General features: G+C 43.7%; 1 protein-coding gene and 2 long non-coding RNA genes across 5 annotated transcripts in view; 1 reads left to right on the forward strand and 2 right to left on the reverse strand.

Moving 5' to 3' along the window:
* Nucleotides 1–27,407, reverse strand: part of LOC309846456 — a 644,888-nt gene that overhangs the window by 373,058 nt on the left and 244,423 nt on the right. The window lies entirely within an intron of this gene.
* The window catches only part of SLC24A2 (solute carrier family 24 member 2), a 248,050-nt gene that overhangs the window by 61,743 nt on the left and 158,900 nt on the right, over nucleotides 1–27,407 (reverse strand). Inside the window, exon 5 of one of the 2 annotated variants that reach the window (XM_082695358.1) lies at nucleotides 10,495–10,545. The exons of the other annotated variant lie outside the window; for it this stretch is intronic. Coding sequence (XP_082551484.1) covers nucleotides 10,495–10,545 — 51 coding nt within the window. The remainder of the gene's footprint in view (nucleotides 1–10,494; nucleotides 10,546–27,407) is intronic. 2 annotated transcript variants of the gene reach the window in all.
* LOC309846458 lies at nucleotides 4,996–22,770 on the forward strand. The gene is made up of 2 exons (XR_014301951.1): nucleotides 4,996–5,082; nucleotides 22,178–22,770. It is a non-coding gene; the product is annotated as an uncharacterized lncRNA (long non-coding RNA).

The raw sequence follows: 27,407 nt of genomic DNA on the forward strand, positions 1-27,407 counted from the left end.
TATTCTGTAAATGAACCATATAATAAAGGTAATCAACCTAATTTAATTGTATTTGTATAGACATAATCAGAAGACTAGTTTTCTGTAATTAATGAGAATATATACATAATTGTATCGCAACTGGTGGCCATCACAGAATGAAATGAAGTGGCCAGATTTCCTTATTGAGGCTTTAAAAAATAATTTTCTATAAGAATGGCCTTTAGAATCACCCGTAAAGAGTGGATCTGTCCGCATGTGAATTGATTCTGTATCATGTCCCTGTCACTGGTCAGGGTCACCTTCTCATTGGACATGTGGAGTGCTTTCATAAATATTTTGGAAGACTTCCAATGCTTTTCAAAAGTTGACATCTCACAGATTGATACTTTATTCCAATTTCTTGCCCCTGCAGGGAGTTTGCCTACTCACTCGTGGTGAATCTCCAGTCCTTCCTTTTCCTTCAGCATACAGTCCTGGTTAAGGCTCTCCCCCGGGAACCTTTCTCTTGACTTTAGAGTCAATTGAGTCAAGAGTCTGGCACTGCCCTCTCTCGCCTGCCCTCTGCAGCCAAGCCTCTAGAAAGGTCCGCCTATGCTGGTGCTTCGTTGGGAACCCTTAGGGCTCCTTCGTTCACTTCTGCACTCTGCATCAGGCCTTTGGCAGCATCGCTCCACTGAACCCTCCCTGGGCCACTCTTTGCTTCCACATGCCTGGGTCTCTCAGTGCATCTGATATTCTTCAGCCCTGTCCTCGAAGTCCAATCTGATTTTCCAGGACTCCTGTGAGTGAGCCTTGAGCTACTATTCCCCAGGCTCCCTCCCCCTTATCCCCCACATTCTTCCAAAGAATCCGGCGGACCTCCACCTGAATATCGGTGATTTCCAAATCAGATCTCTGGCTCTGATCCTCTTATCCAAAGGACTTCTGAACACTTCACTCAGAAAGTCCCTCCAACAGTTAAACGCAGCCTGCGCCCCACTCCCACACATCACCTTCTTCCTGGGAATGCGCCCATCTCCTTGCATTTTCTGTTGGTGATTTCCTCACTCCCAGTGTTTTCCAGCCATCTTAGAGATCCCTCTCATGCCCCATGCTCAATGAGTTGCCAGCTCCTTCTGAGTCTACCTTTGAACACATTAGGTCCAACATTTCCTGCCTGGATATTGATTACAATCTCTTAGCTGGTCTCCCAGTTTTTAAGTTATGCTTCTTGTGGCTTGGAATGCCCCACACTTGTTATTTGCTTGTCTTACTCCTTTTTAAGAATGATTTAAAGCACCTCATCTTTCAGGAAGCTTTCCTTGAGTCCCTTTCCTGGACTGGCAAGGCACCTCTCATACCCGTCCTACCATACCTGTTATCACAGACCCTTGGAGGCATTTTACTGACCTCTCTCCAGCGAACTGTGGGCCCCTCAAGGATAGGGATGCCATTTCTCATCCACTCCCCAGTGCCTACTTCTTAGGTTGGTTCTTTGTAAATGTTTATGAATGTAACAACCTTAGTACAAATGACAAAGGGAGTGTGTGTGTGTGTGTGTGTGTGTGTGGTGCTTACAGTGCTTGCTGTATGGAAATCTATTCATTGTTTATGTTCCTTCTGGGGGCAGAGAAACAAAGAAGGACCAGAAGAACAGTGTACAAAACTCACCCGGCATTCTAGGTTAATGGGGTGATTAAGCCTCTAAAGTCTAATAGTGTTTACAGTTAATATTTCTCTATTTTGAAGCTCCTTAAAAAAAAAAAAAAAAAAAAAAAAAATATATATATATATATATATATATATATATATATATATAATCTAACTAGGTTCAGGCAAAACTGGAATTTTACAAACCGAAAAGCTTGTAGCGGGGATCACTGGCCGAATACAGTGTTTCGGGAAAAGAGCCAATTTGCTGACCTTAGCCGAGGTTGACACTGCTGGAAAGCTAATGTTCTCTATCATTTTAGGTCACCTGCTTTATTATTTTAGGAACTTAATTTTCTGTACATTTCTGCCTCAGAGACAGAGATACAAATGGCTCTCACACACACAATTCTCAGAGGGGTTTCTCTGATCTCAGCTTTGGAGTTCTGAGCTGGGTAGGGGTTACCAGATGGAAGGTTTGAATGTCTTCCTCTTGTTCCCATCCTTAGCACCCTGCGGATATCTAAGAGATAAATGACTAAAAAAATCACTTTACTAGGACAGGCCTCAGATCTCAAGACTTGCCAACATCCAGCCCCGCTGCCACCTGAGGCGTGCAAAAGATCTCTTCGGGAGTCACTTTTCAAAGCCGCTATCTGGGGTGCGTCTCTGCACCCAAGATTGTGACATGAATGGATGATTTGGGCAAGGTTTTGATTTGCTCACAGTACCTGACAAAGAGGCGGGTGCAGTAAATGTGTATTGAATGGTTACTCTGACTTGTATATAAAAAACCGAACTTCAACAGTTCTTTCTCACAAGGAGCCTAGATATTACCTGATTATTTATTTTGACTTTAGGTTTGGCTGACATTCATTCAGAAGCAGCCCCTAGATCATGTACGTTTATCATCTCCTGTCACCTGGATTTCATGTGTCTGAGAATTGTCAATTACTTTGACTTCCTACTTCCTAGTTTCTTGAATCCTCGATGTTACATTGTAAACTGGTGCCTGTAATTTCATTTGGAAGCACTGGTTTGCAACAGAAGTGCTGACACATGCTGAGCGTTCTTAACTAACTGTTCCTGAGGGCTTAGTGGTCCATGACTAAAATGAGATGATTCAGTTCATTTCAGATTTAATCAAAAGAGAAACTTACCATGCTTAATTGAACATGCCAGCCTCCTGGTATTACCGATTCCCACTTTTTTTTTTTTTTAAGAGAAAGCTTCATGGGGGTGGGAAATTATATCATTAACTTATAATAATAGTATTTGAGTTTGACTAACGAAAGCAACTTAACATTTGCAGCTCTAGGGATGTCAGAAATAGACAAAAAGCAGCATCCACAATTTGCCTTCTGCTGCAACTTAACACCTTCTACATATGCAATGTGGCAAAATCTGCCTTTACTTGCCAGGTCCAATCTTTCTGCTTTTACTGCTCAACAGTTTAGACCATGAAAATAAGATGCAATGAAGTTTGAAAAACCGGATGTATTCTAATTAGACTTCCTTGGTCCTGGTTTTCAGGAAGACCCACACAGCTGGTTTGGTCTTTCTGACAGATCTGATAACGGTTACTAGCTGTTTAGTCTGATTACACACATTTACTAGGCTGCTGTCTTCCTAAGATCCAGCCCCAGGGAGATACTTGCAAGAATACATCTCTAAAAAAGTAATGTGGTTAATAACTGGTAAGTCAGTACATTTTTGGGAGGGACGGGGTAAGGCTCAGCCTTGCAGAGAGTATCTGGCCAAGTGCCTCGAAAAATCCTCTGGTTATGAAAAGTTGGACTGAATGAGTTAAACCATAAACTTGGAATGAATGAAACATAACATGGTATTGGAAATGGTGTCTGTGCACAACGGGGGCTCCCCACTTTGGTAACGGAAAGGAAGAAAGTTAACTCACAGTGTACTTCTCAGACATCCTCAGGGCTGTCAACAGCCCTGTGGTAAGAAGGGTGCATGCTGCGGTGGAAATTGGATATTCTGTGCAGGAGGAATAGCCTTGTCATGTAATTTACAGAGGAAAGACTTCCACTGTAACCGTACCCTGGCTTTAGCTCACCTTGGGTAAAAAAAAAAAAAAAAAAAAAAAAAAAAAAAAAAAAAAAAAAATTCGGGTTTCTACAACAAGTAAAGTAGAAGGTAGTTATAATACCAACGTTGATCTGCTTTGTACGGAAGTCAGCTATGAATCAGTGTTCAAAGGACTTAGTTAAATTCAGAGGAGGGTCTCTCGTTCACTGTTGGTGGTCAGACTGGTGCAATCGCTCTGGAGGACAACTGGGCATTATCTTTCACAATTTGAAATGTGTTTGAAATGTGTTTATGTTTTCATCTGGTATTTCTATTTCTAGGGACTTATTTTATATGTATACATTCCCCGCTCAGTAGAGTTTGCTCTATGGGCAAAGAAGATGCTCATGTCATGTTCTAAAAACTGGATAAATCCACGAAAAATGGAAATATTGTGAATGTCCATCAATAGGGGACTGATGGAATGAACCTACCATGGAAGAGCCAAGCAGTGGAATACTACGCAGCTACCAAAAGGAATGAGGGCAGTGCTGATATGGAAAGGTCTCCGCTCTATGCTGATAACCAAAAGCCAGGTAGAGAGAGCAGCATATAGAAGAAAAGAGCCTATGTTAGAAAACCAGTAAGAGTGGTTAACTCTAAGGGATGAGTGGAATCTGGAGTAAAAGGAAAACTCCCCTTTATTGCCTTTCCTTATGTAGTGTTTGCTTTTACCTCTGTGTGCATGTAATGTTTTTTTATCATAAAAAGGGATAATTAAAATTACTTTGCAGTTATACTCTCTACTGTGCTAAAGGTTCGTATCCGCAACTCAAAGGGAAGATAGCTGTTGTTCTTTTAAAGGTCTATTTCACAGAAACAATGTAATGTCCTATTTGCTATAAATGTAGCCACATTAATCAACAGTTTATCTCTGAACTGGATCAAAGAATACACAGGCCTTCTATTTCAGAAGCTGTGTCCCAGGAGCCTACCTACCCACTGTCCTGGTAGCAGCTTAACCGAGATGGAGGATCAAGTTTTCAAAAGATTTAATCTTAAAAGTAGACTCGAAACCAATGTCTGCCATCACATTTAGTAAAAGGCACCAGGACAGAATCTCGGACATGGGACGGGAAGGGGCATCAGGATGTCCATGATCTGAACACTCTTCTGACGGAGGTTTCCTTCGTTTCTCCAGCAGAGGGCGCCTCACTGCCTTTTGCGGCAGCTCACTGCATCGTTGGCCCTGTCCTTAGGAAAAGTCTTCCCGTGCTGGGCGGAACCCTCTCTCTGAATTGAGGAGGGCTTCTTCCTTAACCTTTCTCATCCCCATCTAGACTTAAGGGGTCCCCCAGACCTCCCTTCTCCTGGAAAGATAGACCCTACTTTATCACTGCAAACTGTCCGAGGAGCCAATCCCAACTTAGAACTGCTAGCACATTGGTAAGTTGTTCCCCTTCCATCCCACAGCCCCGTTTAACTCAGCAGAGCCCCTGGGGCGTCTAACAATGTCCAGACCTCCCTCATCTCTGTGTGAAAATGCCTGACCTGACTCAGTCTCCCACCTCTGCCACCAGTAAGCCTGTCTCCACGTCCTTCACCTCTGCTCTGAATACTCTTTGCCTTTCTCTTTCAAATGAAATTTGGCTGTTTCCTGAAGGTCTGTCATGGTCCTTGAAAGGGGCAGCTGCTTGTCTCTCCAAATGCCCCACATTCCACCCTCCTTCCTCACTACTTCTAGACCATTTCTCCTTCCTCCTTCGAAGCGTAAGCCACCAGTGCCGCCTCCATTGCAGCTGACTTCCTCATCCCCCCTCCCTCATTCCTGAAGCATCAGAGTGCAATTCCCTATTGACTTACACAATGGCTGCTGTCACCAGCCTTGGTGATTTATCAGTAAGCCCTGCAACGCTTGGCTCCTCACCTGGTCACCTCCAGCTTCTCTTCCCTTCAGCTCACCTTATTCCTCTGCTCCTACTGCTCGACCCTAAACTTCATCATTGGCAATAACCACCCCACTTCCAAACTCCCGATCTGAAGCATCTAATTTTGTGTTCCCCACTCTCACCTTTGTGCTACAACAATTCTCTGAGTTCATTGGTCAATTCACTTAGGCTATCACCTTTTCATTGCCTTCTTGAATTCCTTGGATTCTGGGATGCAATTCTCTCCTGGGTTTCTGCCCAACCCAGTCTTCTTTGCTGGTGTCCCCCTTCTTCCCAGACTCTAAACTTTGGAGTCCCCGGGATCAACCTTGATTTCCTCTTCCCTATTGATTAATTAGGTATTCTTACCAGTTCTGTGGCTGTAAAGAACAACTATAGTATGATTCCCAAATCTGCATCCACAGCTTTGACCTTTCTACCAAGATCCAGACTCCATTTCCACTACTTCCCCCACATCTCCATTTGGATGTCTCATAGGCATCTCAGATTTTACATGAGTTCTCAACAACGCTCCTAGAGCTTGCTCTGTTCTCCATCCTCCCCATCAATATACAATTATACAAAATGATATTTTTCTTTTGTGGAAAGAATGCATGTTGCCTATCTGATATCAATTCCCGTTCCTCTTTTAAATGATAGAATACCTAAATTATTTGGGACATCAAATCACCTGGTTTAATAAAATATTTCCAGGCTTCCTTGAAACCAGGGGTAGGCATGTAACTGAGTTGTGGGCAGTTTTACTGGGAGGGTCTAAAGGGGAGTCTCCTCAAAAAGAAGACAAAACGGCTGGGGAAAATCACGTTGGCTCTTCCTCCTTCCTGGAATATAGGTGTAATGGCTGGAGCTCTAGCAGCAGCCATCTTGGACCATGAGGTGCCCTGAGGTTGAAAGTCATATGTTAGGATTACGGAGCAGAAGATGGAAGAAGCCTGAGGCTTGGATTATTGTAGAGCTTCCTATCTGCCAGGCACAGCCTGCCTCTGGACCTCATATATTTGAGAGAGGAATTAACATCCGTCTGACCAAAGCCACTGTTAATTTGGATTTTCTACTATATATAGCTGAACCTATCCAGTCTGATATACGAGTGTATATAACACAGTCTTATCCGTTTAGGCAAGGATTAAAATATAATGTGAAGGCCAGAGAAAACACCAAAGACCTGTGGCTGGACTACATTTTCAGAGGCTACATCTTGGGCAGTGGAAAACACTGTTAAATGGCATTTCAAAATTCAATTTCTCCTTGAAAACGAACTGAACTATTTCACTGCAATTAAGAACATCAAATAACTGGCTAGACTATGTGACCTTAAGGTGCTTTTGTTTCTTTGAGATAATGGGGGCTTTCAAAACTCAGCCGCATGCCTAATTTAGGACCCCATGATTCAGGTGAGACATTAGTTTCTCAGATTGGTAAAGGGCCTCTTGGTTGCCATGAGCAGTACCCTTAATTTCATTAAGGAGAAGGTCACTGTAATTTTTGCCCTTGACATTGCAACAACTTTTAATATCTTTTTCCTTATGCAAATGAACAAAGACTTTTTAAATGATAGAGAAATTATTTTTCATGGAAATGGGTATTCGTAGATGACAATGAGTTTAGGACAGTATACTACAGGTAGATTTCCCCATACACTGCTTCTTTGTAAAATATTAGTCAGGACTTCTGTCTACCTACCCATCGATACATCTCTATGAATGTTTATTTCCAAAGAGTAAAAATTCATATTTCTATATAATGTGATTGGTGGAAAGGTCTTTTCTCTTTTCAGTTCATCTGTTCTGTCACATAAGTTTGTTTTCTTTTGAACAAGCTTTCTACATTTTCATTTAGAGTAATTTTAGTAAGGAAGTCAAGTTCCATTTATTGAGGCTATTCCAGAATGAGAATGGTATGTAATTTGGGTATTTGCAGATGAGAAACAAACTATGGGTTATTAGCTTTAAGTAAAAATAAAAAATCACCCTTCCAAGAATATGCAGTCTTACTGCATGAGAAGATAAGAGGATGGCCACCCATGTAGAGGGGTCTGAGGTCATCAAAAGACCACTTCTAGAGTAATTTGTTCATATCCCTGGAAATATCTTGTTAAATAGAAGGAAATACAGTCCTTGGGAGGAGTAAGGCTTACTAATCTAGCAAGTCTAGCAATATGTGTCAATCAGAGAGGGTGCTCCGTCACTAGAGTGACGGGACCACACCTAGTCCCACAGCTAAATACTTCGCTTTTCTGAGTCTTAGTTTCCTCATCTAATATAATACATCTTTGGGCTTTGGCTTCCTTATCTTCAATAAAATCCACCTTGTGTGGTCACTGTAAGGATTAAATGACATACAATACACTTGAGGGGGAAAGGAAAAAACAAAACAAAACAAAACAAAACCAGGGCTTCATTTAAATTAGCTGACTTCACATCCCATCCAGAGAATTTTCTGGAAAGGGTGAAAAAGGTTGACGAGTTGTCTGGGCAATTACAATAAAGCCCTGCTCAAGAGCTAGTTGCATCTTGAAAACAGTGGAAAGAGATGCTTAACACGGAGCAGGGATTTCCTGAAAGCCAGCTAGCCCACGGTTATGGCCCTGAACATCTTTATCTGTAGGACACGTCTTTCAGTTGTATGATGGAAGAGGCTCCAGTCACAATTTTCGGTGGGAGGGGAGGGGCCCTCAAGGGTTTGAAGAAGTCACATGTGGCTGTGGCCTGGCTTTGAGCCTTTTAGGCAGAATCCCAGATTTAGGAATAAACTGGGCTTGGCCTGTCATGGAGGCGGCTGCTGGAGGGTGGGAACTGATGTGGCTAGGGGAAGACTTCCAGTTCCAAAGTATCTTTTCTGCGAGTAACCATGATTTAAAATTTTAAAATGCTGCCTTTGCTGTGACTCGCTATTATTCTACAACGGATGAATGTTCAGCTAGGAACGGAACACATAGGGATAGGCAAGAAGGGAGAGGAGAGGGAAGTATAAGAAATGTGACAGGGTGCCCACGGGGGACTCCTAAACACAATTTCCTGGCCTTGCTAAGGGGCAGCCATGATCTTCCTTCCAGACGTGCTTCTGACTTTGTGTTCCTGCCTAGAACGCCCAGTTGTTACCACATAGACTCATCGGATTGCAAGTGACATTTGTGCGTCTTTGTGTGATCTTGAACCGTCTGGCTTCGAGGGGCTGAGAAGGAGAGTGGCAACCTTCGCTCAGATGGATGTAGAGAGGGACAGGAAAGGAGCAGAGCCAGGGGTAGATGGGGTGTTGAAGGCAACAGGGAGGCAGAAGCCCCCCTGACAATGGGAAGGTACAGGTGGGAGGCAGAGGACAGGAGGGAGTCAGAAAAGAACGTGGAGTCATGACAGGTTGGGAGGAAGCTAACAGACCCACCTTCCCCTGACCCTGAGCCACAAAACAGAGGCTGGGGACTAGCTGGATGCCCAGAGATGCCTTCAAACTCTAGAGTCAGCGAGTCCCAAAGCTTTAGCTTCTCAACCAACCATCCATAAAACTCGGAGGGCGTCTGAAGACACGGAATAAAAAATGAGAGCTGGGACAAGAACCTGCCTTTAAGTTCTGAATTGCTCTTTCTAGCCTCTTGGTGGTAGGACACTCATTCTCACGGTAGCTTTCCGTCTCTGGGGCTCTCAGTTCCCCAGGTTCTTGGGAGGGTCCTGGGCCATAAGAGGGTCCAGTCTGAGATCCCCATCATGGCCTGCTGCTTTAGAAACCATCACAGTGGTTAATGGAGAGTATATCCTAGTTGTTGTGCTGGAGCTAGAGTCGCGGGGGGAGGCGGAGAAGGAAGGGGCTTTCTTTTACCAAGGCTTGTCAGATGTTCACTTCTTGGAAGCAAAGCAACTAGGAGATCTTTGGCAAGCTAAGGCAATTTAGAAATACTAGAAGCTGAAAACAGGATATGCAACGCCTTTGGGAGTTTCTCTCATGTTGAAAGACAAAATTAGCTGATTCTCCTTCTAGGCTACCTTTGGATTACTTGTCAGAATCTAGTGTAAAAATCACATGGAAGCCCCAAATGTTTTTATAACTTCCAATTATTGTTTCTTATTCACAAGGTGAAGGTATGTGTAGGGTGAAATGGGGCGATTGGAGAGCTGCCTTCACAAGAAAGTAGGATTTTCAAATCGCTGTTCCATGGTGAACTTGTTTCAAGAGAAGTGATTTTCACTGGGTCAAGACAGTGCTGTGGGATACTGCCTGGATTTCACTAGTAAATTCATTTTAAAATAAATCTCTGCCAGGCTTCATTTACAACTCAGGGGAAATGGTTGAAATGGTACGCTCGGTCTCACAGAGTGTGAACCCCCAGTAAATTCAGGTCCATGGGCCAGAACCGGGGCCCTGGCTTCTCAGAGTAATGCACTTGGACAGGGGCACAGGGACTGTGGGAGCTGAAGACAGGACCCCACAGTCCTCTGCATTGGAAACAGGTCTCCAGCTGGTTTTGGGTGGAGGAGTTTCTTTCGTTCACTTACTTCTTTGGATAGATGGGAATACCCACCCCCTCAGAAATGCAGGGCTTATTAAAAGAGTGTTGATTGGGCGTGTTTCTGTGTGGTGTTGTGAGCATGTGTGGGAAACAATGCTGACCTAGTGGGTGTGTGCTTGTGCTTACGTTGCTGACACCATTTCTCTGAGCGTGTTACACAATTGAGATGGTTTGGATCATCTGAATGGAATAACATGATTACCCATGGTATTGCACGTCTCCAATCCCAAATAAACACGATGGCAAAAACTAGACGAAAATGTGGAAAGAATAAGAAATCACACAATGTCACTGAAGTCATGCAAAGAGGAAAAGAAGATGAAAAAACAAAATGGGCAAGCACCAGACACCATAAATGAAAAAAAAAAAAAAAAAAGCCAATGCATACAATTCTAAAATCATTCTTACCTTCTTCAGTCATTGTGTCATAATATTTTAGTTTTCCATATGATCCAAGTTCTACAACATCACAGTAAAAGACACAAAGATAAGGAACGAGCTGTAATGCAAGAACTTTGTTTTTACACATTCTTAATTAATCAGATTCAGAGTTATACTGTCAAATTCCGCAATCGTAACTATATAGAGATGTGCAAACATGGGCCCATGTGGCAGACAGCTTTCACGGCCCATTTTCAGAAATCACTTAAAATATATTATTCTCCCGGGGGTAGGATGTGCCCCGCATGACAGAAGAGGACACGGTTATTTTAACATCTGATGAAACAGAGTGCTTGGCAAGAGGACTTCACACCGGATTGAGGCTGGCCCTGTCATTTGTAGAGAGGTGATGCTTTAAGTGAAAGGGTAGAACAAGGGGGCCCCCTGGGGCTTGCAGCCTGGCATCCCTGGCCAGGCAGCTGGCCGGCCCCAAACTTCATTCCACGGGTCCTCTCCAACAGAACCACTTCCGAGAGATTAAGGAGGTTGCTTGGGAAAACCCAAAATGCAAAACCCAAAATGCTAAACTTCCCTTTCACTTCTAGCTCCTATTTTAGACAGAAAACAGTGAATACCACGAGTACAGCCTGCTGAGAAGAGCTGCAAAATGTGCAGAGTGCTCTGGAAGGAAGAGGGAAGCCCCCTGGCTCAGGGCAGGTGACAGAGCGACGGCTCCCAGACTGAGGTGTTGCCTGCTGCTCCGTGGATGGCGGATGGCGGGGTAGGGGCGGGGCGGGAGGCTACCAGCAGCGCTTCCAAGTGCAGGGATCGCCAAAGGGCTGCGAGGTCGCGGACCCCCACAGGCAGAGAGCACAGTTGGGCTGAGTTAGCTGGGGTTGGGGAGGAGAAGGGGCCGGCATGCACCATGTCTGTTTTCTTATTTCAATTCTAAAATAGAAACTTTTATTCCTGTTCATCTGAAAATTCCAGATTGTTTCAAGTGACATGGTGAGCAGGTTAAAAATATTTTTCCTGATCATAAGAACACTCTCCCTATAAACCTCAAGAAACTAATTAGACTTGAGAGATACCCCTGTGATTGTGTAGAATGCCTTCCTGGCTCATTAACTCGGGAAGCCAGTGAAAATCCACATAGGAACCAACTAATAATTGAGGGGTTTTGGGTGCAAGATGAGGGAGCTTTAAGGACAATAATAAATATTCTTCTCTTTTATATTTATAGTATACATTCTAAATATGTTATGTATATAATGTGTGTGCATACATTATATATGTATTTTTTCCCTTTCGACTAAAATTTTGCTCAAGCTATTTTAACACCCCAATGCAAAATTATGCCTCAAGGAGAAAAAAATCACCTCATCCTTATCTTTCTGCAAAAACCTGCCCACTCTGGTTTTGTTAGATACATGACAAAAGGTGCAAGTACTTCAATAAGAAATTGAATTTTATGTAAATAACAAGAAAGTCTTTTTAACGACTTCTGGGGATTGCCTTCAGTAGGATATAATTTTTTTCTGGGTATTTTAAGAACTGTAGTCTATTATACATAAGACATTGCACAAGCTTGGAATTCTTAAATGATCTAAATACCTTTATAAATATTAAACACATGGTGTTTACACATAATGTAAACATTATGTAAAGCCACACATGGTGGCTTTACACATAATGTATGTACGCACACGTATGTGTGCACGTATGTGAAATCTTACAGCAAGTTCACGAATTATATCAGGCAACTAATTTTTTTGTAGCCTGTGCTCTTCCCCTACTCAGCCTAAGCAGCTGGTATTCTCAACTATTTGCTCAGAAAACAGAACGTGGGTGGCTCTGGGTTTGCAGAGTAGGGTGAAAACCATTTTCTGTGCAGGAAAGATAGACCACAGCAATCCTTCTAGATCTGTCTTTTTAGACGCACCTTCCCCATAGACACACACCTGTTTTCATGGATCAATTACAAACTGTCAAACATCTGCTTATATTTTTTACCCCTCTCTCTTGGGGATCAGGTATAAAGAAATACAAATACATTCTTCAATTGTTTTATTTTTACGCAGTCAAAATTCGAACCGTCCACGTCTGACAAGGGTCACACATACTGGTGGCTGCTTTGGCAACATCCAGACTGTTTCTTAGCTGCTTCCTTGGGTGAATGGGACAGAGGGATAAGAACTGAATGGAACATACCAAAAATAAGGCTGAAGTGGCGCAAGAGAGGTATTAAGAGTAGTGAAAAGCCAAGTAACAACAGGTGACGTAGCAGCTGGAAGCACAGGGAGGAAGGAGCGCAAAGGAAGGTTATGTTTGCAGGTGAAGGCAACCACGTTCATTGCTCACTGAAGCAAAGACAGAGAAGAGTGGCAAGGAAACCAGCCGGCTAGAATTGTCTTTTTGTTTTCTTTTTTTAAAGATTTTATTTATTCTCTTGACAGAGATCACAATTAGGCAGAGAGGCAGGCAGAGAGAGAGAGAGAGAGAGAGAGAGAGGAGGAAGCAGGCTCCTGGCTGAGCAGAGAACCTGATGCAGGACTTGATCCCAGGACCCTGAGATCATGACCCGAGCCGAAGGCAGAGGCTTTAACCCACTGAGCCACCCAGGCACCCCTCTAGAATGGTCTTTAACACACACTGAGACAGGATGGTGAGATGCTGGGCGCAGGGTTCCCATGCTCCCAGGTGGTCAGGGCAGCATCCTAGGGTCAGTGGGGTGCATCTCCAAGAGCTGGTGGCTCCCATTTCTGAACCAGGGGCTCAAGGGGTGCAGGAAGAGGGGTATGATAGGTGACGAGGATGAACACACCATGAACACACCATGCACACGTCCGCCAGAGCACATCACGCAGCTGGCTGGTGTCCCACAGACCATGGATGCCTCATGGAGGGTGGTCTCAGCCACTGTGGCCTGAGAGGGCCTGAGTGGCATGAATGAAAACTCACCTGCAGGGGGAAATGGCCTTCAGTCAGTGCACTTCCCACAGAGACTAACCAAGGTACCATATCATTGGATTATGATTCCAGTGGGGCCTCATCTAAGCTGAGTTTCCTTGGGATGGGAGGAAGTGAAGGAGTTCAAGAGAGGGCTGCTTAGTCCCAACTAGCAACACCCATTATATCAACTGAGCAAGAGAAAGCTAGGACCAGGAGAGGGATGGGTCACCAGTGACTATCACCCTGGGTACCACCTGGTGTCTCTTCACTATAATATTTCTTGAAGAAAGCCACCCAGCCTCAGAAAAAATTCCAGAACCCAGGGACTGGTGTTGGAGTTGAGCCTGCAGGGTGATCGTGAATGTTGCCTGTAATGCTGACCACACTTGTGTCCACGCTATTCAGACAGTTGAGGCTACGGGCATCCACACTCCCAGATCTCTAGGATGGATAGAGCCTTTGTCAATTCCTCTGTCCACTTCTTTCCAGGTCTTGTAACACAATGACCTGCTTTAAGGTGCCTCCTGATTCCTGTCCATACTTCATGATTGACAAGTCAAGGGAAGGGTCTTATCTTCAGTCAAGGAATCAATGGATAAGAGCTAGTGTTTTGGGCTCCTGATCTCCTGTCTTCAGAATAGCATGGATACAGATTTCTCCTTCCGACACTGACTTTCTCACTCCAATTTTTTTTTAAAGATTTTATTTATTTATTTGACAGAGAGATCACAAGTAGGCAGAGAGGCAGGCAGAGAGAGAGAGAGGAGGAAGCAGGCTCCCCACTGAGCAGAGAGCCCCGATGCGGGACTCGATCCCAGGACCCTGAGATCACGACCTGAGCCGAAGGCAGCGGCTTAACCCACTGAGCCACCCAGGCGCCCCTCTCACTCCATTTTTGAGGCCTCTGGTATTCTCAACCCCCTTTCCACCAAATCTCCCCAGACAGGAGCAGGAGAAAAGGGACTTCTTCCCTTTTGGACCTCAAAATTCTGATACATAAAACAGAAAGTCAGTAGAAGCACCAATGTTGAGTTCATTGTATGAGAACAAAAACTAGAAGAGAGAAATCAGTGAGAATGAGTATTTATTACTTAAGCGTTAGCTGATAGGAAAACAAATGATTACTTGTTTATTTTTCAAGTCAAAGAGCTTCTTCATTATTGGTATTAGTTTGAACTCAATGGGGAAGACATAAAAATTAAGGCCTATCAAGAAGGTGTGTGCAGATAGTAGATTATATCAATCCATGGAAGGATGATTTTTCAGTAGCAAATGGAAGTTAAGGTCATGGGCTTTGAAACCAGAGTGTAGGCTTGAATCCATGGTCTGCCACTTATTAGTTGTGTGACCGTGAGCAAATTCCTTGACCTCTCTAAGCCTTGTTGCCCTTAGCTGCAAGGGACATAACTGTACCAATCCCATAAAGCTGTAGTAAAGAGTAGATGAATAATAATACCTACTAAGCCATAAATAAGGGGCAGCTTCATTACCGTAAGCACCACGGAGAAGCTCAAAGGAGAACCGATGGGACACGGAGCAGAGCAGTTAGAGAATTGGGTATTCTACATAGGTCTGTTAAAGCAAATTCAACCCTACTTAAAGAGGTTTTAAATAGATATTTGTTGCTCAACAATAAAGGCTACTGTGCCACATCGGGGCCAGCATGGAAAAGAAATGTCTTCATTAGTCCTCTCCTACTCTCAGATCTATGGGGAATGTCACAACGTGGACCTCAACCATTGGGATAGCACGTGACCCTTCATCCATCTAAAAAAGACCAGTGTTCCATTTGGGACCTAGGCATGGCACATTCCCTTCCAATTTTGCACACAAGCCTGTCTCTCCAACTAGGCTGTCCACATGTTGGAGACAGAGACCCTCTTTCTCTTGGATCTCTTCCAGCAGAGCCCAGAACAGTGCTTTCTTCTTACCACATTCTCCTCACGTTTCTTCAAGTGCACTGATTCACAGGTCCCAAATGATAGTGAAGTTTAGGATGTTGTGGTTTGTTAAACTTCCCTAGAAGCTGAAGTCAGGAAGGCACGCACTGATGCCTGAAGCTTCTTGACTGTAGGTACCATGATGTCATTATCAAGGTTAAGAATGTTTCTGAGTGAGTTGGACAAGATGGCTGATTCAAAGTAGTGGCTCTACTACTTATGAGCTGAGTGGTCCACTCTGAGCCTCGATCTCTTCTCAGTCAAAATGGGGACAAGAACCGGGCCACCTGGGTGGCCCAGTCAATTGAGTGTCTGACTCTTGATTTTGGCTCAGATCATGATCTCAGGGTCCTGGGAGGGAGCCCCACTCAGTGGGGAGTCTGCTTGAGGATTCTTTCTCCCTTTCCTTCTGCCCCCTCCCCCTCTCTCCCACCTGCTCATGTTCTGTCTTCTCACTGCACTTCTCACTATTTGTTAAATAAATAAATACATCTTTAAAAAGATAAAATCGGAACAAGAACAATAAATACCTATTTTCAGGAGGGTTGTTGGAGGATCAGATGAGGACGAGCATAGAAAGCACTTTGCATGGGGACAGCGCAGACATCCTTAGTAACTGGTACCCCTCTTCACTGTCTGCCAAAGGTCCAACATGAACATGAACTCAGCCTAGCAGGAGGTTGCTGCATCCTATTCAAACTCTGATTATCTCTGTGGGTGGGCACCAGTGTCAATGTCTATACTTGCCACATGCAGGTCAGTAACACCACCCCCCCACCCCTGCAATCACCCACTGAGACTTCTTCCCTTAAACATAAGGAAAACTGCCTAAAGAAAATCTTTCAGTTTAGTGAAAGGCTGCCCTGGCTAACTTCCAGAACAGTGTGTTGCAGTTTTAGGCAGAGGTGGTTTTTTTTTTAAATTTTTTTAATTTGTGAATTTATTTTTGTTATTGAAATGTGAATGGGCGGGGGGCTTGCCAGTTAGTATTTGTAATGTCCCATCCCACTCCCCAATATAAATACAGCATTTATATTTGCAGATCTGTAGAATTTTTAAGTTTCTTACAGCATATCTAGCCTCACCTTTTCTCTCTTGCCTCTGCCTCATGTGAAAAACTTGCATCACAATAAGCACGAATTTTGAGTTAAAAGGTATCTTCCAATACAGCCCAGTGTGAAGCTTTTGGTTTCATGTCACCTCAAAAAGGACTCACGAGCCACCATAATGAATTACTTCCCATTCAAGGGCTTTCTTTGGTCATTACTTTTTTATATCAAATTCATGCCAATGCAAGTAACTTTTTTAGCTGAAAAATCATCTTGGAGAGACTGAGGTTAAACGAGGAAACAACCACGAGTCCTCACTTCCTATTCAAGTCAGAAGGAAAGGAATATTTTAACCTTCAAATTCTCACTCAGAAGAAGCTTTCAAAGTACTGATTCACTGCCAGAGCTTCTGTTACCATTCTGCTGGGGGGTGGGGGTGGGGGGGGATGGTGTTCACGTGCTAAGCCTCCCTAAGAGGCTCCTAATGTAGACACGCTTGCCCAGGGACAGCCGTACCCTATATGTGACCCTATGTAGATGTGACATGCAAGGGGTTACCAGAGAGGCTTTTGCTCTGCGGAGTTCTTTGACACCTGACTCTTCCCTTTCCAGGCTAATCTGTACTTCTTTCTCCTCTGCAAGATGAAAACCTCTCACTTACTCAGGCTTTTGGACGCCAGGCAAGAACCGTGCAGATGAAAATAAAGGGCTGAGCTGGGGCGTCGTCTGCCATCAGCTATGGAGTTTCGAGGAGGGTTTCCCAACAGACCGCTCAGAAATTCATCACCTGATTTTCATGCCCTCTGAATCTCGCCCCTTCAAGACATGCTCTTCCTTTTTAGGCTCCTGGCAAACCTGGATTCTGGTTCATCACTGCTGATATTTCTGTCACTCCCACTCTGTCCTTCCTTGTTTATGTCCACCTGCTGATGTCATTCTGGGGCCCCAGCTCCCAACGAAACACCAGTGTTACATCCCTGGCCACTTCCAGAGCCAGAGTGGTCCCCAGCATCCGGTCTACTGTCTGGGGGCACGGAAACCATTTGGACAAAAAACGAATGAACACCAGCCCCAGGTAGGGCCGTGGGCAGAGTGGGCTGGAGACAAGGACAGGGAGACGTGTGATTGTGGACACCTGGACAGTGTGCCTGCCCCAAAACGGGCAGTGGCTACGCACCCCCAGCTCCACGAAGAAATGTGGGTACAGTGTTGACAGACCTGCTGATAATTCAAGGGAAGCCAGATATCTGAACTTTAATATGAAAACTCTTTTTTTTTTTTAAAAAAAAAGACTTTATTTATTTGACAGAGATCACACATAGGCAGAGCAGCAGGCAGAGAGAGAGGGGGAAGCAGGCTCCCTGCTGAGCAGAGAGCCAATGCGGGGCTCCATACCAGGACCCTGAGATCATGACCTGAGCTGAAGGCAGAGGCTTAACCCACTGAGCCACCCAGGCACCCCAAAACTCTTGCTTTTTAAATGTTGGCAATGAATTCCAAATTAAAAAACACCATCTGAAGGGGCACAGGGTGGCTCAGTCAGTTAAGTGCCTGACTCTTGGTATTGGCTCAGGTCATGATCTCAGGGTGGTGACATGGAGCTTGTGTCAGTCTGTGCTCAGTAGGGGGTCTGCTTGAGATTCCAACCCCACCCCACTCCTGCTCTCTCTTTCTATGAAAAAAAAAAAAAAAAAGACCAAACAATACCACCTGGGTCATATTTGGCTTATCAAATTATAATCTTTGGTTTAAAATCAGGTTGCTTGGTCTAACTTTCTTATAACTATTAGTTGGATGAATGAATGAACAAATGAGACCAACTTGGCAATTGGGACTGGGAGGGGTCCTTGCTAGGTAATCCTCCAGAAGGTCCAGGGTTCAGGCTCACTACCTTGTCTCTCTTGAAGTGCACAGATTTACTTCCCTGGTGTGGGTCCTACTGTCTGCTCATTTCTGGCTTAGGAACCAAGTGAATCTCTCACCTCGGGCTCCTCTGGGACTACCAAGGTGGAGCCCATGTCAGGCCCATGGAGCTGCCAGGATCCCGTGACTAATTCCCTCCTTAGGTGTATTCCTGCCCAGCTGGCTCGGCTTTCACACAAACCAACGGAATGGTTTGGTTTTGCATTGTTTCAAATCTTATTTTGGGAAGGAATGGAGGCTGCCCGTTAGGTGTAACCATTTCCCAATGATCTTGCAAGGAACTATCTAGACTGTGAAAAATCCTGTGGAAGGTTCTGAGAGGGAAGTTAGGACTGCAGAGGGAGGGGCCGTAGAATGACGTGCGAATTGTCATCCGCACACAGCGAACAATAATGTGTGGTCATCGTGTGGATCAGCCAGATGGTTCATAATGAAATGCCCAAGTGAGTCCCCAGATACTCTGACTTCTTATAAATTTGTCACCTAATTTGCAGCCTTGCTCCTCTGTGGTGTTGCTTAGCAATATCAATGGTTACTGATTTCTGTCCTGTGAGGAGCTGACTCAGGCCATATTTCACTGTAATTTACATGCTCTGGGTGATCAAGCAAGAAGAAAACGTGTATTGGATGGGCTTTTCTGTTCTTTTCCTTTTGAGGTAGGTTGGGGCCAGAGAGAGTACAGAACAGAGCAAAGAAGGTTTCTGGGAAGAGAAGGATTATTATTTTTTTTTAAAGATTTTATTTATTTATTTGACAGAGAGAGAGAGATCACAAGTAGGCAGAGAGAGATTGGGGGAGGAAGCAGGCTCCCCACTGAGCAGAGAGCCCGATGTAGGGCTTGACCCCAGGACCCTGAGATCTTGACCTGAGCTGAAGGCAGAGGCTTAATCCACTGATCCACTCAGGCACCCCAGGGAAGGATTTTTTGAGGAAAAATAGTGAGCAACCTAGACAGAAGAATCCACCCAAAACAGTGCAGCTAAAAAAGATTTCCTGGGCTTTGGGGTATCCTTTTAATTATATAATTCAAAATCTCAATAACAACCTTAACATAAGTTTAAGTACTAATACTCTGTGAGAATGTTTTTCTCCCCAAAGGGATCGAGAAAAGCAGTCAATGATAGAGCATAATAGCTGTATCATTTGTAGTCTGGAGCCCTATAGACCTTGACTTGACAACTGGGTCTGCCAGGTATTAGCCCTGAGATCTTGGGCATGTTACCTAACCCCTCTTATACTCTGTTCCTACCCTTCTGTAAAATGGGAACAATAATAGGTGTCTTGTAGGGGTGTGGTGAGGACTGCAGGTCCTTAACACATAATTGACACACAGTATTCGTTAAACGTATGGTAGGTATTATTATGGTTTTAAGGCATCTATTGGCTTTCCTTCAAATGCATAGCATTCTTCTGATCTTCACAAAATCAGAGTGAACCTGGTATCAAGACACCTCACCAGGATGCAGAACATGGAGATCTTGCAGCACGGTATAAGTTTTAGAGTCAATGGATATGGATTCTAATCTAGAATTTAATTCTTCATAGATATGTGATTTTGTAGTTAGGTACTCCTTTGTTTACTCATCTATAATGGGTCTAATTCGAGCACTCCCTATTGTGTTGTTGTAAGGGGCTTCACTAGATGCCTGGAACATTGGAAGTGCTCCATCAACAGGAGCCATTGTTCTATGATTGCGCCAAAGTCCATAAATGGTGAGTATCCAGGCTAACACAGCGAGTCACAATTAAGTGACCTAGCATCGGAACATCCTTTTTGCAAGCTTATATTGGAGAAGAAACAGGTAAAAGGAGAAGAGTGACAAAAATAATGACCAATTACATCATGCCAAAGGAAGTCTATGAATGTCATATTCTTTTGTATAATCTGACATCAAGTACATGGATACTGTTTAACATTTAAATGTTGGACATTTAAAGAATGTCCAACTCAGGGAAAGAGATAATACAGTGATCTTTTAAGTTTTGATTTTCAAAAGGAAAGCTCAAAAGGGACTTCAGCTGCTTAGAAAAGTGGGTATTGTCCAGTAGCCAACAGAGTGAGTTGTGGGATCCAATGAATCTGGATTTGAACATGACTTCCTCAGTTGCTTCTCTCATGTCCTTAGGCAAATTATTTAACTGCCCTAACTTTCAGGGTCTTTATCTGTAAAATGGTTATAATAGAAGTTCCTATCTCACAGTGTTGATGTGAAAATTAAGTGAGTTAATTTATATAAAATGCTTAACACTGTCTGGCACATAGTAAATATTCAACAAACATTAGTTATTCCATTGACTGTTATTATAATTGTCTCTGTGGGCATCTATTCAGAGTTTTGGCTGAATATTTATTACCTTTCCCAGTGTCTTCTTTTTCAGCTGCAGTCTCCAGGGAGAAAATGATATTGTCAAAGAGAGCAAAAGAGTATAGTTTGAATAGCAAAGAGCACAGAGTTTCAGGTACCATCCATGTAACATTAGGAATTTATTTCTTATTTTCAGAAAATCTGTCTGGCCTCTTCTTTTTTTTTTTTTTTTTAAAGATTTGTTTATTTATTTATTTGACAGACAGAGATCACAAGTAGGCAGAGAGGCAAGCAGAGAGAGAGAGAGAGAGAGAGAGAGGAGGAAGCAGACTCCCTGCTGAGCAGAGAGCCGGATGCGGGGCTCAATCCCAGGATCCTGGGATCATGACCTGAGCTGAAGGCAGAGGCTTTAACCCACTGAGCCACCCCGGAGTCCCCGTCTGGCCTCTTCTAACAGCAAGTTTCCAAAACATGTTTTTGATAAATTTTTCTTCTGTGTGGCTAAGGGGTTAGGAAACTAATATTTTCACTAATGACATCTTCTAATATCTTGGCTATATTTTTGCATTTCTGGAAATTGAAAGATTATGAAATCAAGCAAAATGTGCTTTCTGATGAAGCCTTATCAAATATGGGGTGCAGGATACTGACACATACATTATTCAGTCTTTAAAGTGGTAAAACATTCCATTCCCTTTTCCTGTCCCCCTCCCCCAGAATCCTTTTTTTTTTTTTTTAAAGGACTTAGGAGGTGGTATGTCTAGATAGGCCCCCCATTTTCTTTCATAGATGTAGGAGCTTGGCTATATTACATGTGACCAAGATCCACAGGGTGGAGCCCCGGATGGTGCTGATGCTTCTACATCTTAAGCCACACCCACATCCTAACCAGTCAGGAAGCCCTATCAGTTCCATCCCTAAACATCCTCAATTCCGTCTTTTCTGCTCCATTCCCACTGCCCCTGCCTTAGTCCAAGGCTCTTGCCATAGTCTTATTTGAACTCTCAATTCCTGATCTTTCTCACCTCCTGCTTTCTACTCCCAGCACCTCTCACCTCTCTTTCACACTTTCCAGGGTAATGCTTTCAAAACACAAAATCAAAATACGATAGCTCTGAATCCTGCACTTTCTGTGTTGGACTTTTATTAGGTCTCCTAGTTTATTCGACCCTTCAGAACCCAGTTCTGAGGCTCCCTCCTGCAGGCGGCGTCCCTGAACGGTCCCCATCCCTGGTGGGAGTCAGGTCCTCTTGTGTGTCTGTTCCAAGTACATACTTTTGTTGTGTGCTCATCAAATATACCCGAACCTATCTGCTTTCTGCCCTAGAGGGCAAAGAATCATCTTATTCATTTTGTTAATTTCAGCACCCAGTAGAGTTCCTGGTACTCTGTAGGTGTTCAAATGCTGCTGGATTGAATTAGATCTCTATTTAATAGTGCACTATTGAACTTCTTCAACCTAGTTACCTTTGGTACTGATGCCTATGATTCCTTCCATTTTAGTATTCTAACCCTGCAGTTTCAACTATTCTGTTTTCAGTATCTCTGCAGGGAGGAAGATGTCTGTGGCTTCAACTCTTGAAACCCTTTCCATTGCCTCTGTAAAAAGTAGGAGGATATATGTCGTGTGCAAGCCCCATCAGTGGAGTACCCGGCATGCAGAAGACAAAATGGCGATGATAACTTGGAAATGGAGATGGGAAAAAACACTGGTGCAGAGAATGGTTACTGAATGCTGGCTGCAAAGCAACTTGGATGTTCTCCTGGATCCCATCTTGCAGCCTGGCTGGATGCAGTGGTATTCGCCAGGCAGAGAGGATCAGTGCTAAATTATACCCAGCCACTGGGTCAGCACAGCTGAGTTTCTACCCTGTGATGTACTGAGCATCAAACAGTATCAGAAAAGCACACAAGAAAAGCATCCTAGGGGAAGAGAGGAAAAGCAATAAAATGAACAAAACAAAACAAAACACTCTAGCTATCTGGGGGGAATAAAAGACAAGAGATGAGAGATCTGAGAAGTTAAAAGAATTTGAGAACAGAATGAAAAAGAAGGGGGGAAAAAGACCATGAGAAAGACAGGAAAATAATGCCGCTAATGTGGAAGGAAATTAAAAGTAAAAACTATCCTTATACTTTTATATCCTGTGCTTTTGTCTTATTCAGAATGTCATTTTATTGACTCCTTGGATCCCTACCACAACAGAAATAATCACCCCAAATTATGAAGAACTAAAAGGTTCAAATTTATAGTAGAAAGAATTGTCATGCAATCCTTTAAATTTCATGTAAGTGTAGATCCATTTACCATTACTCCTACTTAAATGCCATGTCGTTTAATGTGGGACTCTACAAGTGAGTTCAGATATGAAGATAGAATAGAAGATTAAGACATGTTTCATAAATAGTCCATTATACAACTTTGATCAAATAACAAATGCCTGCCAGTGAACTAGAGATCTGATGATGTCAGAAGAGGCCAGCCATGGCAAGACCTTCTAATCGCCATCTGTATAAATGGTGGCCAAATGATGTTTCTGTAGGACGAAAATATTAGTACAGTAATTGCTTTTCCAGATTTTTATCAATATGTTAGAAACAGGATTTTTTTTTTTTAGTCTGCTGAACATCTGAAAGCTATGAATCCCAGATGGAACAGGACTTCCGGAAGGAAATGAATTAAGTGCCATGTCACACGATTTCCTTCTTATTGTACAATGGATGGGGGGACTTCATAAACACATAAACTACGTCCATACAACCTCAGGATAGCTTTTGCTCCACTAAAGGCCAGACCGCCAAAAGTACAGTTCTCATGTTGTGTTCTAGATAGGTACATGGGGATCTAAAAAGTTGGCATATAGCAAATAGGCTTTTTTTTAAAGGAAAATAGAGAAAAGATCATTCAACAACTTACTACCGAGTTACCGAAAATATGATGTTTGCAAGAAAGAAAAAAAAAAAAGAACAGCTGAAAACAATTTATTTGACTAATATCTACACAGAACTAATGATGCGACTGGCAATGTTCTCTGTGCTCTACGAATAGCATGGTAGTCAGTATAGTTAATAGGCCTAAGAGACAGATATTATCTTTCCTGTTTTACAAAAGAGGAAGCCAAGCTGGAGAGAAGTTAAATAATGTGCCCAGGGTCATTCAACAAGTAAGTGGCCGAGGTGGAGTGGGGACCAAGGTGGTTGGCTTCACACCAAGTCTAACAAGTACACTATGCTCTTCCTCCTATGAGTTTGCTGGGAAGAGGTCCCCTGGACGTGCCCAGCAGGGGAGAGACAGCCCATCTCGATAGGATATTGCATGATGCTACCTTTATGCTCCAAGGATCGGCTCCTCATTTTCTAATCCTCACTAGCATTAAGAAGATGGGGTATGCTCCCGAGGTGTGGAAAAAGAGTTTGTAACTTTTTCTTGCAAAGAAATGTCTCATGACCTATGGCGTCACAAATGGAAATGTGTTGCATAAAAAGGAAGGTGAATCACTGCATAAGGGTTTTTTGTTTTTTTTTTTTTCCCCTCCAGAAATGACAGAGGAGTATTTTTATCATAAAGAGTTTTCTGGAATGATACTGATTCACTATGACTTTTAACTCTTGGCAAGGTGGGTTGATCTGGTCTAAAATCCATGGCATTAAAGCCAAGCTGCCCTGGATACCGGTTTTTGGGGATTAAGTGCCCCTGCCCTGGGAAGTCGTAGACAGAAATCACCACTCCAGAAGGAGCCATGTGGGTTTCCACAGCTGCTTTTGGAAGCTCAGAGGCAGCCACATCGTTTAAACTGATTTTCATGAAGTTAACTAGTCTGGGAGGCGCACGAGCTACCGTTGCCCCAGAGACTTATCTACGGTGGGGGCTTGTGAAGAAAAATCTTTCCCAACGGAGCAACCACTCACATCAGCTTGCAATAGGAACATGTTTTGTGCATGAATGAGTCAACACATACCCAGATCCCCACCCAAATAAGAAATCAATCTGAAGTAGACCCATAAGCTTTCTATGAACCACAGTCTTGCCTGACTCCTGATATGTGTGAATGTGTATTTGTGTGTGCACACATGTGTGCACATGTGTTACAGAGTCTCAGTCGAGCCCCTAGACAACCTGGAAAGGCTGGAAAGGACAGTTTGGTGTGGGGTGAGGGAATTCTTTGTGATGGTCCAGGCAAGGAGGTCAGGTTTGGGGGATCTGGTGTTGTGGGGCCAGAGAGATACAGACCCTGACAGCTGCTCGAGAATGCGTGTTGCCAACATGATCAGAAGTGAGCGAGGCACACAGCTCACATCCCAGACACCAGAGTCAAACTGGGCAGAGTTTTGGCTCCTATCACAGCAAACCATCTCCTAACAGAACGCGAGTCATCCAGCCAGCTCTCCATGAAGCGAAACCCTGCTGTTCCTGAAACCAGCAGAGGTGTCTTTAGTGTTTCATTTGGAAGAAAACACCTTTGAATGCTCTCATATCACAGATGGTATTTATGTATCAACACACATTTTGAAGGGGCAGTCGTTGGTAAAATCAAAGCACGTTTTCAGCAGTTGCCCCTGTCCTTTGGTCCTCCACATCATCAAGCCTGGGACAACTGCTTGCTATCTCTGGAACTGTGGTCCTTCACTCTGAAGGGGTTCTCACTGCATCTTCTGAGTATGTGATAAGTTCAAGAGCACAGAGAAGAAGCTGTAAGTTGATGGATGCTTGTGTGTCTTTTTCCTTCTTCGGGCTATGTGGAAGTGCCATCAAAATCAGTTTTTTGGCCACATTCCTTTGTGGCCTTTATTACAAAGCAAACCTTCTTGAGAGAGAGTGAGAGCGAGCGAGGCAGGGAACCCTTTCCATACTCAGAATCATTGATTTCAATAAGGCCATTCATATTCCCTTCATGCCCCAAATGAAACTTATTTATAACGTCTACAACCCAAAGAGAGATTCAATTTCAACCATCTTGGCTGTTCAAATCTAAGAGTAATGCTTTAGTATTCATTCCCCAAATTGAGGAGCTATTTGAATTGTCCCTGTGTTTGCTCTGTGAGAGGCATGAATAGTTTGTCTTCCTCCATCCAGGCATTTAAGCGACGGTCATCTTATTAAAAACACAGCCAGTGGATGGGCTTTTATTCTTCTCCAGTGAAGATTTCCACTCCTGTTACCTATTCACTTACCAGCCGAAGCTGCATGCAAACATTTTTCTTGCTAATTTAAACTGATCTATGACTTGGGATAAAGAGAAAGGTTACACTACCGCCTTTCCAGGCCAGCTTCCCCACAATTTGGAACGAAATAAGCCTGCAAATGACTTGCTTCTGGGATCAAATGACAACTTATGAAAACTCATATTGAAGCTGTTTTTAAAAATAGAAGCTAGGGAAATAACAAGTTCTACTGTTTGGTGAGAAAAAAAAGAAAACCCAGCAAGCAAGTGAACGTTTTTTAATCTTAGTGTCAGCTTCAAGTTAACCCTAAATGTATATGTTAAGGAATTGGAATGATTTTAGAAAAAAAGATGTTTGGCTCTGTGTAGAAGAGATGGACATGGGTGGCGAGAGATGGGAGTCCTGGCAGCGTGGAAAGCATTCAGGCTCTGAGGACAATCTTACGAGCTAAGTGACTATGAGCAAGTAACGTCACTCTGCACCTCAGTTTAGTCAGACCTGAAACGCACAAACATTCCCACAGCCCTCCCCTGAGAGGACTATCAGTGGGGTGGCCCAGAAGAGGCACCTATAAATCCCACTCTCACATGTTCCTTCTTCACCAACTATAAGACCGTTTGCTTCCTACACTTGAATCATACATGCACAGGTATGGTAGACACACACACGCACACACGTATGCGCGCGCGCGCGCGCACACACACACACACACACACACACACACACAGACATGCCTCCCTAGTGCCCCTGGACAGGAGAGACTGCTAGAACATTGGTTCAGGGGACACAGAACCATATATGTGCCTGCTCCTCTCAAAGGAGCCCCCACTGTGGTTGGGTCAACAAGAGTAGTTTGGGATCTCCCTGATTCTGCTGGTTCCAATGCCTTAAATCACTGCCGTTCTCTCTGTCTGCCCAGGCTCCTCACCTCCTCTGAGAACCACACTCAAAGCTCACTCTCTAGGTGTACTTTCCTGCTGGGCCTGTCCTCAGGCTCACACCCTGAAACGACCTTCCTCAAGATCTGGCAAGCCATGTTCACCCACGCTGAGAGCCTGTCCTGCCCACCACTGTGTTCGGCACTCTGTGTGCCCCAAGATAGCTTCCCCACTTGGTTCATGAATCCACACTTGTCATCATGTGATGTGTACTTTTATCACTTCAGGATTGAGGGCCTTCTTCCTTCAAATAAATGGCTCTAGTGCCTTCAGAAGCCCTTCTCCTATCCCCCAGAGTGCCTCACCTAGAACAATGAACAGATTCCATGGGACAGTGGCTCTCACATCTTATTGCTATTCCTTAGGGGTTGTCCCCTGGGGAGACCCCAGTTGCCTTGGGTCTAGCCTCTCCCCCTTCCTGCCCAAGTACTTCAACCAGAGTATCTCAAAGCTGCATTTTGATCTCTGTTGGGCCTATTCTCCCTTTTTGTTCTTCTTCATGGAAACTGTCTTGGCTTCCCTTGCTTATTCTATATAAATTTACAAGCCAAGTGATGAAGTCCCGTGAACTATCTTTTTCAGGATTTCAATTAAGGTTGGGTCACATTTAGAGTTTAATTTGGGGAGAACTCATATCTTTATAATAGGTCAACATTTATTTGGATTTTC

This window comes from Mustela nivalis, assembly GCF_964662115.1.
Source record: "Mustela nivalis genome assembly, chromosome: 13".
Taxonomy (NCBI): Eukaryota; Metazoa; Chordata; class Mammalia; order Carnivora; family Mustelidae; genus Mustela; species Mustela nivalis.